Raw genomic sequence first — 16173 nt, 5'->3', positions numbered from 1 at the left:
TACAGTGTTTCAGGGAAAGAACTCAAGAATGAAGACAGTTCCTCTGCAAGTAAACTGTAAGAGTTCCTCTAGAACAGGAGTCTTGAGTCCTCTGATACCAAGAGTAGATCCTTAGTATGCATTTGTATTAAAGACTAAATGAACAAATAAATAAATGGGCTTGACTATTTTGGAAATAAGCTGAGAGTACCTGGTGACCAATCAGATATAAAGGGTGAGAGATACAAAAGTATGAAAGCCTGGAAAATGGTGATGATACTAATAGAGATAAGGAGCTCAGCAAAATAAAAAGGAGAAATATGATTTTAGTTTGGGGCATATCGAGCTTAAGGTGCTTAGAGAATTAAAAGAAAGGTGACCAGTAAGCAATTGGAAATACCATTCAGGAGCTCAAATCAGACTCGGAGGACATCAGGGAATCGGTAGTAGAAGTTCTGGGAGTGAATACCAAGAAAATACAGAGGGTGCCAAAAAAATGTATACACATTTTAGGAAAAGAAAACTGTATTAAAATTGTTAATACTCAATATATAACAACTATAGATGAACTCAAGTCACATTTGACTTCTGCAATTACAAGAGGTGCTCAAAGTGGTTACCATCAGTGTCCAGACACTTCTGATTTCAGCGAACTATTGCTTGAGCAAGTTGACCAAAGTGTCCACTTGTATACATTTTTTGGCACCCCAGAATATATAAAGAGAACCAAAAATTGAACCTAAAACACAATTATTTAAAGAGAAAAGGAGAGAGCTGATAAATAACTTTCAACGAGGTAAACCAACTGGGAGTTTCTCTACATGGATTTTATGAGTAGAAATCAGTATGCTTTTAAACAACGATGTATAAACTGAAATAGGTTATATACCTGTGCTATTGATCTAAATTTCTTGGAATAGTCATGGTTTCAAATATTGTCCTTCTGTCCCCATAAATTATGGAAATATACTAAAATTCAGCATTCCAATTACAAGTCCCTGACCATGTTTTGGATGTTTAAGAAGCATAAAACTCCCTTTTTACATCATGCTCTAGGTTGTTTCCTCACGTACAAAATGGAAAAATAACAGTATTTCATAGGATTATTGTAAAGATGTAATGAGTTCACACTTGTAAAGTGCTATGAATAGTACCTGAAACATATACTAAGCATGCAACAGGCGTTAACTGTTATTTATCATTACCCATTTCTCCATAAAAATGTATACTAATTGTACAGCAGAAGATTAATTATCACACAGCTATAAGGACCACCCATTCCAAATCTTTCCCAAAAAACCAATTTCAAATAATCTTACTATACATCTCATTTCTCAGACTGTATGCAGATTTTTGTTCATCTCTGAAAATTTTATATATCGAACAAATCAAAGGGATTAAATGCTCATACCATAATAAAGGGACAAGAAAAATAACTACATTACTGCTAGTCATTTCTAAGTATTTTTTATTCTTGGAAAACTCTTCCTCAAACTATCAAATAAGTGGTATAATTTTTATATTGCCCTTTGTGTCTACATTAACTCACCTTTAAAAGCATACAAAGTATTGTTCTAAGTTATCTAAAATCACACTTGACAGTACTTTCAGATAACTACCTTTAAACGTTCCAGAACCCCACATCAAGTTCATCAGTTGTACTATCTTACACCTACCACCAAATCCTTCTAGCTCTTTGCTCCCAAATTATGAGCACACAGTAAATGAAAATCCTTACTTCCCAAGGTCATCCTATTACCTCATTTTTCATCTACTCTAACATCAACTTTCTATTTACTACCTGCACACCTCTGAACCTATCCACGATGTGAATTTCTCAAAATACTAACCTTTCTCTTTTGCTTCCTTATCCCTGAAAATCTGAATACCTCTAACAGAAAACTGCTAAATTAACTGCATTCAACTTCCTCATTGATGTCAAGAACCCGAAGCCCTGTCATTGAATGAAACCAAACAAATTTTACTTTATTGAGCAAATATTTCTAACAGAATTTTGATTACCCTTAATTTTCTCATAAGGACCAATAAGATGTAAACTTGGCAATTAATTTATCTTAGCCTATTTCCTCATCTGTAAAATGAGTAGTTTCACTAGGTATTTTTAAAATTGTCTTCTAACTACAAAAAATCTATAATTCTTTGTCTTCAAGTCTTCATTCGTTCAATCTAGTATGAATTCTACCCATGGCATTTTGCTACTCAAAAACTCATAATCAAATATTTGTTAACTCTGAATCAAGGATGTCATACACCAAAGGAAAACCCAATTAAGTGTGAAATTCCTACTAAAATAAACAACTGGAAATGAACAAAAACTTCCATTCAAAGGAATTAAAGTAACTAAATACTAGGCAAACAAGTATAAGGAAACAAAAAGCTTACAACATATGCATTATGGTATGGGAGTCAAAAAGCTGCTTCTAGTGGAAGCTCTGCCAAAGGCTGTTATTTCAGACAAGTCCTAACCTGAGGCCGTCTTTCTCATGAGAAATGATGGGATTGGACTAAGATGGTCTTGAGGATTCCTGCCATCTTCAAATGATTCTAAGATATCCTTTGATTTTTTAAACCCCACATTTCACAAAGGTACAGTCAAGAGATGTCACTCCACACAATTGAAACCATTGACTTAAGCCTCTGCTGAATGAAATACTGCAATGTAGGTTTCGTATCCTTGTGGGAAAAAAGTAAGCGGAGGATTTGGGGTTCTATATTGCTTCCCTATTGCTTTTTAGTTGTCTCAAATTTGAGTAGACCCTTTCATTTGTTTGATTCTCTGTTAGTCCTTCATGTCATAAAATAACTAAAGACTGAGCGAGCAACATAAATTTTAAGCCTGTTTTTCTCAAATTAGAGAAACACATTTAACACAGCCCAAAAATGTCAATTCTTTCTATGGATTTAAACAGGGTCTTTCCTACATTAGTATAATATTAATATACAATTATGATTATGGTGTTGTGAATTCTCAACTATGTAGATGTAGATTACTCACTTTTTAGGTTATTCTCAGCAAAATTTTAATCCAAGCTGGCTTCCTCCTGCTACCCAGAGTACTTCTCAGCCACCACCTTCTACCATTAGTAATCTACTTTAATATTAGCCTAAGTGAAACACAATCAGGAAAATAAATCTACAGAAACATTATTAAACGTATCCCAGTTTAAGATATTCAACATTTTGGAATATAATGAAAAGTAGGTCTTTATAGTGAATTCTCTATTTTTATGCATGGATTTACCTAAACTTACTACCAGAAAACTATGAACACAGGTAATCTAGTTTACTTTACAGGTCTTGAGACCATTTACGCTAATCAGAATTTCATAATACAGGTATCTCAAGTTATATGAAGTTTAAAACCATTATTTAGCACGTTATACATATCAGATCATTTATTTGTAAAACTAATTTTATAAGTACATAAATTATAAATTCCTGTTACCGTAAATGATTCAATACCACTGTGAGAGGGTTCTTAAAAAATAATAGTGAGTCCTATTGGCTTAAGTCATTTTGGTTTACTCTTCTCAAACCAGTAAAGCTTTGACATTAGCCAAGATTATTTTGTCACTGTCTACTTCTATTTTAGAGGGAAAAAGTGAACACATCCACTCCCCTCTATTCTTGAGGATAAAAGTTTCTCCAAGTATAACAGTTAATCTTATTTATCTTTTTAAGATAATTATTGAGCTTTTTATTTCAAAGAACATAATCCGTCATTTTTGCTTCTTTAAAAATGTGGTTCCTTGGATTATGAAGCTGACTCTCAAAATTTTTTTACAAGTTTGTTACTATTTCTTTTTCTTATTCTAAGAAACATCAAACTAACTACATTTGAGATTCTTCTCCAAGTTTTAAAATTTAATTCATTTTTTTCATGATTCCAATTCCATTTGGGATTCTAGGATACAATCTGTGAATGCTTACTACATCTATTTCCTAAAATATGAAGATTTTATGGGGAAAAATCTATTAAATTTACTAAATTGCAATTATGATTTGGACCCAAATGCTAATATTCACACCATAAAATTTTCTAAGATTCTTATAGATGTAGGCAGTTTATTAATTTACGTTATTCTGCAAATATATATTATGTATTTAATTTGATTTAACCACATTCCATAGGTTGGATCTGGGAGAGGGGTGTTTTTAAAGTGTTGAGAGTTTAGTGTTTATTTTTGTAATCCAACAACTTTATCCAAAAATGCAGAATTTTTTTCTGGCTGGCCAGGAGGAAAACATTTCAGTGTTGATAAGTCCATTGACTGTAACAGCCCAGGAAACGTGCTAAAACAAAAGAAGAAAAATATTAGGTAACATGGGAGAAAGTTCCATAATTCATCTGCTGCCCATTTGATCACTACATCTAACTTCCAAGAACACTGTGATGCTTCTCAAACTGTACATAAGAATTTTCATGTATTTTAATATTATAGGTATACATACTACCATGTTTCCCCAAAAATAAGACCAGCTCTTGTATTAATTTTTGCTCCAAAAGACACATTAGGGCTTATGTTCAAGGGATGTCATCCTGAAAAATCATGCTAGGGCTTATTTTCCAGTTAGGTCTTATTTTCGGGGAAACACGGTAAAATTAAAGTAATACAAAAAACACTACATGTCAATTATCAATTTAACAGGTATACTTTATCTCTGATGTCAACTGAAATATTTCAGAAATGTTATTTCATGAAAAGATGTGGTCACATGGGTTTGGAACACTTGTCAGGACTGGGCAGATAGAAATTGAAGCAAAATTAATTAATTTATGAAAACAGAATAAACGAAACCAAAAGTTACAGCTGCCAGACAAGAACAATTAAGCTGGGGAGACTACTAGACCATGCATGAAGATTGTGAAGTAACTTTTTTCTGCTGTAATATACTATCACAAATCCAATGTAAATTACACAATGTACAATCACCATGCATGTTGGAAATAAGGTTCCAAACTACAACATGAAACTATTACTTCAAAAACTTAATTAAACCAGCCACGTAACAAATTGACTTGCAAAAAACAGTTAGGAAGATTAGAGTTTATTCCTCTTTAAAAAATGATGTTAACCCCTAATAATCTCAATTACCCAAGGATAGATTTGCACATTATCTGAAGCCCACATAATTTTGATTACGTAGATTCTCCCCAACTTACAGTGGTTTTAAGAAGGGCTTCTATATTACAAAGCCACCCTGATATTCCCTCTCCTCCATCATTATAGGGGTTAGGACATCAACAATTGCTCCTGAAACAATCAATGAATCCATCTCCTCTCAATGAGAACAGGAATCTTTGCTTTGTTTACTGATATATGCTAACTGCCTAGAATACTGCCTAGCACATAATAGGTGCTCAACAAATATTTAATGAATGAACAAGTACTTACTGAGTGCCTAAGAGACAGACGCAGTCAAATTAAAAGAAAAGCTTACTATGTTCTAGCCGATACCTTCTAAAGTTTTTTTTTTTTATTTTCAAATTAATTTGAATTTATTATAATGTAAAAAATTATGTATTTTGCAATTCTTCTATGAAGTCTTTACTTTTTAAAACGTCAAATTAGGATAGCTTTTAAAGTTAAACAATTGGGAATTACTGACCTGACCCTTTGGCAAGCTTCTAGTGTCTCAAGAAGAATTAACAGAAAACAAACCAGCAATTTTCTTCATCCTTCTATTGTGATGTTGATCAGTTCCTGTTGAATTCTAATGTACTTCTAGAAAATAATTCCCCTTACCGTAAAGTAATTCCACTGCTTAAAATACTCCAGTGACTTCTCACTAAACATAGAATTAAATCACTCTTACGTGAGCTATCCCCGTCCAGTCTCATCTTATACTACATTCTCCCTTGCTCACTATACTCCTGCCACACTAATAACCTTCCCTCTGTTCTTCAAACACACCAAACTCCAAGCTCATTTCCAACTTAGGGCCTTTGCAATTGCTGCTGTTCCTTCTGCCTCTAGAGCTTCACATGACTGGCTCTTTCTTGTCATTCATGTTTCAACTCAAATGTCCTAACACCCTGTCATGCCTTCCATGACCATCTTATCTAATTAGTCTTCACCCAAGCTATCACATCACCCTGCCTTATTTTCTTCATAACACATTTCACCATGTGAAATTATCTTGATCACTTATTTATGAACTGTTAACTGTCTACCTCCCACAACTAGAACATAAGCACCATGGGATTTTATCTCATGTTTACCACTGTACCCACAGCCCCTAAAACAATGCCTGCCACCTATTAGCTATAGTTAAATTAATGAATGAGTAAATTTAATTTAGAGATTCCAGTGGATTTACTGAAGGCAAAACCTGAATTAAAAATAAGCAAACGACTTCCTTGAATAACTCAAAAATTATATTCTCGGACACTTGAGCATGCAATTGAACATACATTACACACATGCACATGCTCAGTATTCACATGCAATGATACAGGCATAGAAAGAAATGCAACACAGAGATCACAGTCAAAGTGGAAGACAAAAAAAATGAGAGGGTTTTACAGGTGAGAAAATCAAAGTACGTTTGATAAGTGCGAGAAGATAAGAGGTCAAAGAGACAGATGGGTTAGGTAGGTGGGTAAGAACAGCTAGGGAGGAATTAGGGCAAGAAGTCAAATAATCAGTCTCTAGTATACCTGCAGGTACAGTAGAAGAGATGCCCGTCTTTGTGTAGCTGCTTTGCCAATTCCAGCTGATGATTGTTCATCAACTTTTCATTTATAACCACTACAAGTGGCTTCCTTTTTTCTAGTCTCCAAACAGCTTCCTGCACCTATAAAAATAAAACTTGTTAATACAATTTAAATAAAGGTGCTCCACCAAGCTTTGTGCTAGAACTTGAAAGATGGAAAACTTAGTTGGCAGAACTATAAACCAGGACTTTTAATTAAACATTCAAAATGCCAAAAGTACAAGGTGTGCTCAAACAATATGGTGAAAAAAAGAGATTATTACAGTAAGACACATTGCAATAATACCCCTCAAAACACTGCCCCTCACTTCAAACACACTTATCCCATCACTTTTGCCACTTTCTAAAGCAGTTCTGGAAGTCCTCTTCCATGAGTGTCTTTAGTTGTGCTGTGGTGGCTGCCTCAATGTCCTGAACCATTTTGACTTTGAGGAAGAGCCAGAAGTCGCACGGTGCCAGACCCAGTGAATAAGGTGGATGTTTTTATTTGACAGAAATTGCTGTATACCAGAAATGACGTGTGAAATGGAGCACTGTCATGATTAAGGATGATTTGCAGCACACTTTAAAACACACCTTCTCTCAACCTTAGCTCAAACCCGACTGACTACAACGAACAAGTTGAAACTTGTCACACATTACTAAGGTTCAACGTACCGTTTCCTGTATTGAAGATCCCTGCCTTTCCGTTGGATGGCACTCAACGGCAGCATTCACCGTATTTCTTGATCACAACGGAAAGGCTCCATATCACACATTGCTTCTGGTACACAGCCAACTTCTGTCAAATAAAAACATTATGGTGTGTCCTCATCCACCTTATTCACTGGATCTGGCACCGTGAGACCTCTGGCTCTTCCCCAAAGTCGAAATGACCATGAAAGGAAAACATTTTGAATCCATTCATGAAAGTGAGGCAGCCACGACAGTGCAACTAAAGACACTCACCTAAGAGGGCTTCCAGAACTGCTTCAGAAAGTGGCAAGCACGATGGGATAAGTGTGTTCAAAGTGAGGGGGAGTATTTTGAGGGGGATTAATGACAATGTGTCTTTTACTGTAATAATTTTTTTAATTTAAAAATTCACTCTATTTTGTGACACCTTGTAGTTACCAGTTGCTCTCTAGTATGTGTTACAAACCTGACTTGAAAAACACATTTTTAACACTGCCAACAATATTATGATCTATAATTCACTGCTTTGCCACTTGCCCTCTAGTAATACGCCCTGGGCGTGGATCTCGAATCCAAATAAAATTCAAGTTCAACATACTGTACATGAAACTGTACTATACGTCTATTCAAACACAAGTAGAAAAAGCAAGCCTTCAATAGTGACAGGCACCAATAAAGAAAAATTTTGACCACTCCTTATGAGTCTGCCTGTGAGGTACCATTCCAAACATAGAGGTAAATCTCCACAAATGTGCACATATACAATATTTAGGTCAAATCAACTTTGAAATCTAAAATCATTTGACACTTTATATGGGACCAAGGTGACTGATAAGTGAGTAAACAAATCCTTTTTGGGTAAATAATTCTAGGGTAGTAGTTAAGAACACAGACTTCAGCATCAGACCATTATCTATCTACCACTTACTAACCGGACAAGTTACTTAGCCTCTGTGTCGGTTTCGTCTGTAAAAAGGAGATTCTAATAATACTTAGTTCATAGGATTGTTTAGGATGATTCAACCAGTTATATACACAAATCACATAGAACAGTACCAAAAGCTGTTATCTACTATCGTATACATTTCTAATCACCAATTTCTTAGTAATGCCTATTTGTAATAACTTTTCTCTCTCCAAACGAGGCTTTTTAGGGACCACGAAACTTCCTCCCTCACTTATCCAGCAGTCAAAATTGGAACGCTCCCCAAAAGCAGTTCTTCTGAAGGTACTGGCAGTCTAATTAACTAGTTCAGGATGGTTCTCTGAAGAGCAGGCAATGCAATGTGATTGTTATAGAATATTTTTGACTGCATTCATTTCACATTCTCATTTAATAGAAATGTAAAACATCTTTCAAAGCCAGTTTCTCCATGACTAACCCAACCAAATTACTAGATGGCCGAACATTACTGCAGATCTAACCCCTGATACTAACTTCAACTGACAACTCTTTACACATGTCACTGGATAGATCATTTTGTCCGTGTTTAGGGTTTCTTCCTGTAAAATTGTGGTACAGTGATTAATTTCACATCCTTCTACCACCAAGAAATACTTTCTGTCCAATGATATTCTCAATTGTTATAGTCAAATAAGTGTTATATTCAAAAGGACTACTATGAGTTACTCTAGTGATTTTATTGTACTCCAAAAAGGTTCAAGTTTGTTATTTATTGTCTATCAAAACCCAAATGGTAAGATTCCAAAGAACTTTACCTGCGTGACTAATAACAAGATCTGCTTTCTCAAGGTCTTCTTTCAATGAATCCTTGTACCTGTAAACATCCAGAGTAAATGACTCAGTACTGAAGGGTTCTGGTACCACCTTTCCTCTACCTATTTGTAGGATGAGTAGGTTGTAACCAAGGCTCTTAATGATCGGAAACGGGGTGTGGGGGAAAGCGGGCCTTTTAAATAGGTTACTGTAAAAACAGCAGTAACAACAAACCCTAAAGTCAGTGTTCAGATCGAAGCACGGGCTGCCAAATAATCTAAGTGTAGCCGATTTCAGGTAATTTTCCAAAAATGCCCCCTTTTCACGGTCCCGGGCTCCAACAAGGTACCTCACTAGTCCTAATGGATCTCAGCGACCCAGCTCACCGAGTCGTGAAAAACTGGCCCCGCAAGAAATCTGAGACCCGGCGAAGATTCTGGAAAAGGCGCCAAAAACCGGGGGGGGGGGGGCGGGGAGACCAACTAACAAGGTGGTTATGCCTCCCAGACGGGCCACGAGCCCTGAGGAGACACCACGCCGCTGGAGGATGCCGGTTGGCTGGCCCGAAAGACGCAGGCTGGGCGGGGGCGGCCCGCCGAACAGGACAAGCTAACTCCAGCCGGGTGGAGCCCACGTGGACCTGAAGGAGCCCGCCCACGCGACTGGCGCCAACTTCGCCGCCACAGCCGGCCGGAGGAGCAGCGGGCGAGGCGGGCCAGGGCCTAGAGGCGGAGACGCAGGAAGGAGGAGCGAAGTCTGGGGACTGGGAGGCGGAGGCGGAGAATCCGAGGGAAAAGCAGGAGAAAGGAGGAGCCGGAGAAAGGACGGGGAGGAGCGGCCCGGGAAGGCAGCAGGGAAGCAGGCAGAGGAGCCGGAGGAGGGCCCAGCCGGGCGCGGGGAGGAGCCAGCAAAGGGGCGGCGGCACCTGAGGTCTGGCTGGGGGGGGGGGCTCTTTCCGAGCGCGGCGGTTCGACAAGGTTACCGAGACTGACGGTAAGGATGGCGGCGGCGAGTGGCGAACTATGGGCGGCGAGCCCAGCCTTCCCACCCGCCTCACCCACTCACTTGCAGACTGTCGTGCGCCAACACACACGCAATGAGGTCGTCAAAGCTGGTGGTCCCCACAGTAACAAACACGCACTTCATCCCGAGGGTTCCGAAATCCTGACTCACAAGGGCCGGATGTGACGTAGCGGAGGCCGCGGGGGCTGCTGCGGCCCATCTCGGTGGGGGCGGCGGAACCCGGTTTGCGTCGCCGGGGTGGAGGTGGAGCCAAAGACTACGAACGACCTATCTGTAAGCAGCGTTGGAAACCGCGTGGTAGGACCTCACCCGGCCCTCACAATGAGGTGGGGAATTGATAGGTTTGTTATTTTTTTCAAAAGTAGCGGTTAAAAAAAATAATAATGAAACCTGACACCCTATCCTGTCTTTGTTGGTATCATTGGTTGGGTACCACAGATCTTTTAATAATAGAAGTCCGGGATTCTTTATTTGCTACCACGTTTTGCCAAGGCATAGACATCTGAGCGATGGTTTCACTTCAAGTCTGCTGAGGTCCTGTGAAATAAAAAAGTGCCCTCTTAAAATCACTCATTAGCCTGGGCTCTTCCATCTGTGGTTCTCAAGAAGCCAGAGCTCTGTGGGGTCTCTTTGGAAGCTGCAGCAAGACAGTTACCTCCATTAACAAACATTGTGTGTAAAATAGAGGCGTTAGGGCCTGAAGCCTATTATCTATAATGCTATAACTCGTTGAACCATTTAAAATGTAAAATTATAAATTTAAATTATAATGAAATATAAAATTCTATATTAGCATAAAGAGCGTATGTTACACTTAGGCACTCAAGTACAGGAGAGGTGATTTCGATATACTCCCCTTTTTTCCCCTACCACTATTATTTAAGATCTTTGCTCGCTCTATCTGGCTCTTGTTTTCTGTGTTTCCTACTTAAAATTTCACGTTAGCTTATGTTTATGCTTTGCCTTGCTTGGTTATATACAGAAGGGAAGCTGTGAGAAGAAATTCTTTTATGGAGGAAAAGGAGTTAAATTAGGCCTAGGTCATAGCCTGAAAAAAAAAGAAAAACTTTTTCCTTTAAGTCTTGTAGCGTGGGTAATTGTCTTTTTGAGGAGTCATAAGTTGTTATCCCTCTCTTGATACCAAATTTCACGAATTAATGATACAGTGAAACTACAGTTTCATAATAACCATAAATGTAGAAAGATCATGGTTAAATAATAAAACATAAGCATAATCTTATTTTCTGCCCAATAAGAGGAATCATTTATTGAAATACAAGGTCAAAAATATTCCAAAATACTCTTACCTTTTCTTGTGTCTGTGAAATCTTTTCCTATGTCTGCAAGATGTTAAATTAAAGGAGCACTGTTCTGATTAACTCATAGCAAGAATAAACATACATATAAATTAACTGCTCTTAAATTCCCATAAAATAAGAAAATTAAACTTCTAGTACTTTAAATGTGCTAGACTTTAACAAAACATCTTGCAGATACGCATCCAGAAATGTTTTAAAATCCAAGATCACGTAACTATAATGTAAAATTTTGGCAATTAAGTCTCCTTTTTTATTAATAGTTTCAGGTGTACAAAACAATGGAATAGTTAGACATATACACAGCTCACAAAGTGATAGCCCCCCCTCCCCCAATCTACTACCCCTCTGAAATCGTATATAGCTGTTACAATTCCGTTGACTGTATTCCCTATGCTGTACTCCACATCCTGTGACTATATATATACACATATATATACATATATATATACATGTACATATATATATAATAAATTATAGTTGGCTATTAAGTCTTTTTTCTGATCAGTATTAAGTGTAATACAAGTGTGCGTTTTATTCATTTGGGTGTGTGTTTCCTAAACTTACACAGGTTCACTGATCAAATAAGTTAACATTACTTCTAAAAATGTTTATGATTATGAAAAATGTAAATTTGTTTTCAATCACATTAAATCAGTATTCTGACAAACTATTTTAACAGCAACTATGTTTTGTAGTATGCCAGTTTGAAGATGATTTCCAAGATCTTTAAACAACTTAAAGTCGTGCACTGACATTAAATTGAGTTAGTTAATGGGTAATCATTATGCAGCTAGATACTTTTTAAGTCAAACAGAATATTGAAACATTGGGTTAAACTAAGCATAATTTTAAGTTTATATACTTTTTCTTATTTTGAAATGCTATAGAGATGCTGTATCTTGAACTGTGTAATGAATGTGTTCATTTTTCCTGCTTTAGGAGGTTGTAAAAGGGATTTCTATGGCTATAGAAAGTTTTGTCGTGTGTATTAAGCTCTGCTAGTGTGTTAACATGCTTGTATATGCCAGACAGTTCTCAACCATCAACGCTGCCTCTTTCTCTTTAAATTAGAAGTTAGTCACTTTGGTTAAAAGTTACAATTAATATGGGTGGGTGCGGCTCTTGACGAAGTGACAAGAGAATTACAACTATATATGTGCTTTTGTTTTTCAAGGAAAGAAAATAGTCTTTTCCTAAAGCAGCATTTTTGTTTCCAGACTCCTTTATACCCTTAAAAATTGATTGAGAACCTCAAAGTGCTTTCGTTTATATGGATGCAGTGTGAGTTACAACTATTAATATTTACCATTTACCATAAGATTAAAAATGAGAATATTTAAAAATATTTATTGATTCATTGGAAAGTAGCAATGATGAACACATGCATGTTAACATAATCTACTTTTTATGAAAAAAATGCATTTTTTAAAACAAAAATTTTCATGAAGAGAATAGCATTGTTTGATATTTTTGCAAATGTCTTTTACTTATATGGGCTAACAGGAAAAAATATGGATCCTTTTATCTGCTTTTACATTTAATTCATTGTATTACCACACATTGATGTAGGAATATTTTTCCGTGAGTCCCCAAATGATGTAAATGATGTTGGATCTGTCCACAGTTTCTGGATGTGGGCCGCGATCATATCTAGTGAAGCCGAAGAATGGACACACGGACCAGGGAGAGGCAAACAGTTGTAAAGGAAGATGGTTTATTCGAGACAGGAGAAGAGGTTGCAGCTCCAGAGCTGGAGGGAGAACCCGAAACTGGGAAGCCCAGTGACTGAGGCAAAAGCTCTTACTTTTATACCTTCCCTGGTCTGTTTGGGGAAGGAGGCTGGAACCTTCTAATTGAATTCATCAATCAGGTTTATCCTGTTTGCCCATCCTGAAGAGGTTAATGAAATAACCCATTCCTACCTATCAGATCTGCTCCTTTGTCCAACCAAAAGGTATTTGAGATAATTTATTAACCTCAAGGTGCGGTCTCATATCTTTGTCCTGGAGTAAAGGAGACGTTCCAGAACCTGGAGTTTCAGGATAAGGCTGCTTTTTTGTTTATTCAGCTGGGGACCTTCCTGTCTACCTAACGACATGCTAATTAACCTGTCTCAACATCACAGAGCCTCTAGAAAATGCCACTGTATGCTCAGAAGTGGTTAAGAGTCAAAAAGCGAGATAACATCATAGTATTATTATGCAAATCATTTCACCTCTCAGATCATTGAAAAGAGTATGAGAGAGTATAAAAAAGGACAATACTTAGAAAGTGAATTTTATTTGACTTGGTTTATAATACCTGAGTCTGAAAAGAAGCTATGAAATACATTACAATGTTTAGAGTACATCAGTTTAAGTGGTCTTCCTTCCTTGATTTATTAATAGTTCCACCTACAATATGAAAGGTTATTCTTTACCTTATGTGTATTCTGCCTAGATAGTAGAGATTCTGTGTCTTATAAAAATTATTTTCTATGATTTAAGTTGCCTTTATTATTTTTTAGCATGTTTTTATTAGTTTCAGGTGTACAAAACATGTAATAGTTAAACATTTATCATTTATATCCCTCACACAGTGATAACCCCCTCCCCCCAACTACTACCCCTCTGACATCGCACACAGCCATTACATTTCCACTGCCTCTATTCCTAATGCTGTACTCCACTTCTTGTAACTACATATATATATGTGTGTATATACATATATATGTATGTATACATATATACATACATACGTACATATATACATATATATGTGTATATATATATATAAAAAATTGTAGTTGATATTCATTATTCTTCAGCTTCAGCTTCAGGTGTACAGTGCAGTGATGATGCATAAGTTGCCTTTATTATGTCCTTGATTATTTAAGGGGAAAAAACTCCATAGAACATAGACTCTTCACTTAAAATAGTGTTACCTTCTCTGTTTCTTTTCAAATGCTTTATTTGTACTTTGATTAAACAGACATGGAAGTATTGTTTCTCAGTCACTCATGATCCTGTCTAGTCAAGTGCACAAATCTCTGACAACTCCTTCCCAAAATCAGTTCCTAAATTTAGAACAAATAAAATAAAATTTTCAGGATATATTTTATACCTAAAACTAAAACTTCTTAAATAAAACAACTAAGATTTCTCAGAGGGCCTCTGGAATCACAAAGATGTGCTCTGTAACCTTATAAAAAGTGATATTGGAAATAATTAGGTTAGTTTAATGTGTTACTATTATAAAATTGAGAAGATCAATCAGATAAAAAGAAACACTAGCTTTCCCTAAATTAAGTTTATTTTGGAAATAATTAGGTTAGTTTAATGTGTTACTGTTATAAAATTGAGAAGATCATCATCAGATCAAAAGAAACACTTAGCTTTCCCTAAATTAAGTTTGTTTTGGTAAAATAATATAAACATTTCAGAAATTGTGTGCTTTATGGGAAATTCCTGGTGATTTGTCAGTACCTTCCCTGTTCATAATTCTGTTTTATATTCAGGGGTAACCCTCATCAAAACTCTTATGAAATAGTTATACAGGCATACCTCATTTTATTGTTCTTTACAGATGTTGCATTTTTTACAAATGGGTGGCAAGACCCTCCACCAGCAAGATGATCATGATCAGCTTTATTGTGATACTCACTTTATTGTGATGGTCTGGATGCAACCCAGCCCACAATATCTCCGAGGTATGCCTGGATTCCCATAAAGAATTTTACTCCTCTCTATTAAGATAGAATTGGCAATGATAATAAATTAACCACAGCCATTAACTTTCTCAATGTTCTTGTTTTAGTCTAAAGCTTACCTGAAGGTTTTACTATAAACTACAGGCCAGAGTTTGTATTTTCAACGAAGAACAATCTCAGAGCCTCATGGAAAAGGACTGTCCCAAGTACTACACACAATGGCCACTTCAAAGAATAGACTTTAGGGTTCAGGCATCTGAGTTTTGTATCACTTAGAGTAACTGTCAGACGATTAAAAGTGGACTAAGACAAGTTTTCCAGGGCTCTTTTTAATCCAATGAAAGGCACAGACCAATATAGAATCAGATAACCAGTAAGGATGTGCTAGACAATGCCTAGCCTTCCATAAAATACCCAGTAATTCTTTTTTTCTTTTTTCCCTTTCAAAATCTTTTACATGTTTTCATGACATATGAGACCCAGATTTTCTGATACGCATTTTAGAAGAAATGTCATACATATTTGCCCAGATAAAATAAACATGCAGCTACTGCTGAGACTCTAAAGGAAATGTGGAAAACAAAGTAGCATTAGTTATCTTTATGATAAAGGTGGTTTTATACTGATTTTATTTAACTGAAGATCTATTTTATTTTTTAAATAATTCAGAAGGAATTGTAATGACTGTATGCCATATTAATTTATTCATATTCGTCTTATATATTTTTTTGTTTCTGCTCTTGCTATTTCCTCTGCCTCGTCATCAATATGGTTAATTAATCCTTCAGGATTCAGCAGAAGTGCAATTTCCTGCAGGAAGCCTTTCTTTGACCCTCATAAGGTATGACAACTATATGCAAATACTACTCTTTATCTACCTCTGTCATAATTCTTGATGTTTAAATTACCTATATACTTTTTTCTTCCTCTTGACTGTAAAATCCTAAAAGGTATGGACCATGTCTAAATCATCTGTGAATTCCTAGAATTTAGTGATGTCCCTAGAACCTAGACAATACTCAATAAATGTTTAT

At 36.4% G+C, this 16173-nt stretch overlaps 1 protein-coding gene and 1 long non-coding RNA gene across 2 annotated transcripts in view; one reads left to right on the top strand and one right to left on the bottom strand.

Annotated features, from left to right (window-relative positions):
- ALG13 (ALG13 UDP-N-acetylglucosaminyltransferase subunit) overlaps positions 1-10330 on the bottom strand; it is a 74341-nt gene extending 64011 nt beyond the window's left edge. Inside the window, 2 exon segments of the mRNA XM_074323865.1 lie at positions 6662-6798; positions 10175-10330. Of these exon segments, the coding sequence (XP_074179966.1) occupies positions 6662-6798; positions 10175-10255 (218 nt within the window). The 5' untranslated portion in view covers positions 10256-10330.
- A 15-nt stretch (positions 10331-10345) lies between these two features.
- The window catches only part of LOC141569671 (uncharacterized), a 129981-nt gene continuing 124153 nt past the window's right edge, over positions 10346-16173 (top strand). Inside the window, exons 1-3 of the long non-coding RNA XR_012493406.1 lie at positions 10346-10458; positions 13076-13405; positions 15928-15980. This is a non-coding gene — a long non-coding RNA (uncharacterized LOC141569671). The remainder of the gene's footprint in view (positions 10459-13075; positions 13406-15927; positions 15981-16173) is intronic.

This window comes from Rhinolophus sinicus, chromosome X (genome assembly GCF_036562045.2).
Source record: "Rhinolophus sinicus isolate RSC01 chromosome X, ASM3656204v1, whole genome shotgun sequence".
Taxonomy (NCBI): Eukaryota; Metazoa; Chordata; class Mammalia; order Chiroptera; family Rhinolophidae; genus Rhinolophus; species Rhinolophus sinicus.
The sequence above is the reverse complement of the archived record's forward strand: the minus strand, read 5'-3'. Positions and strand labels throughout refer to the sequence as shown.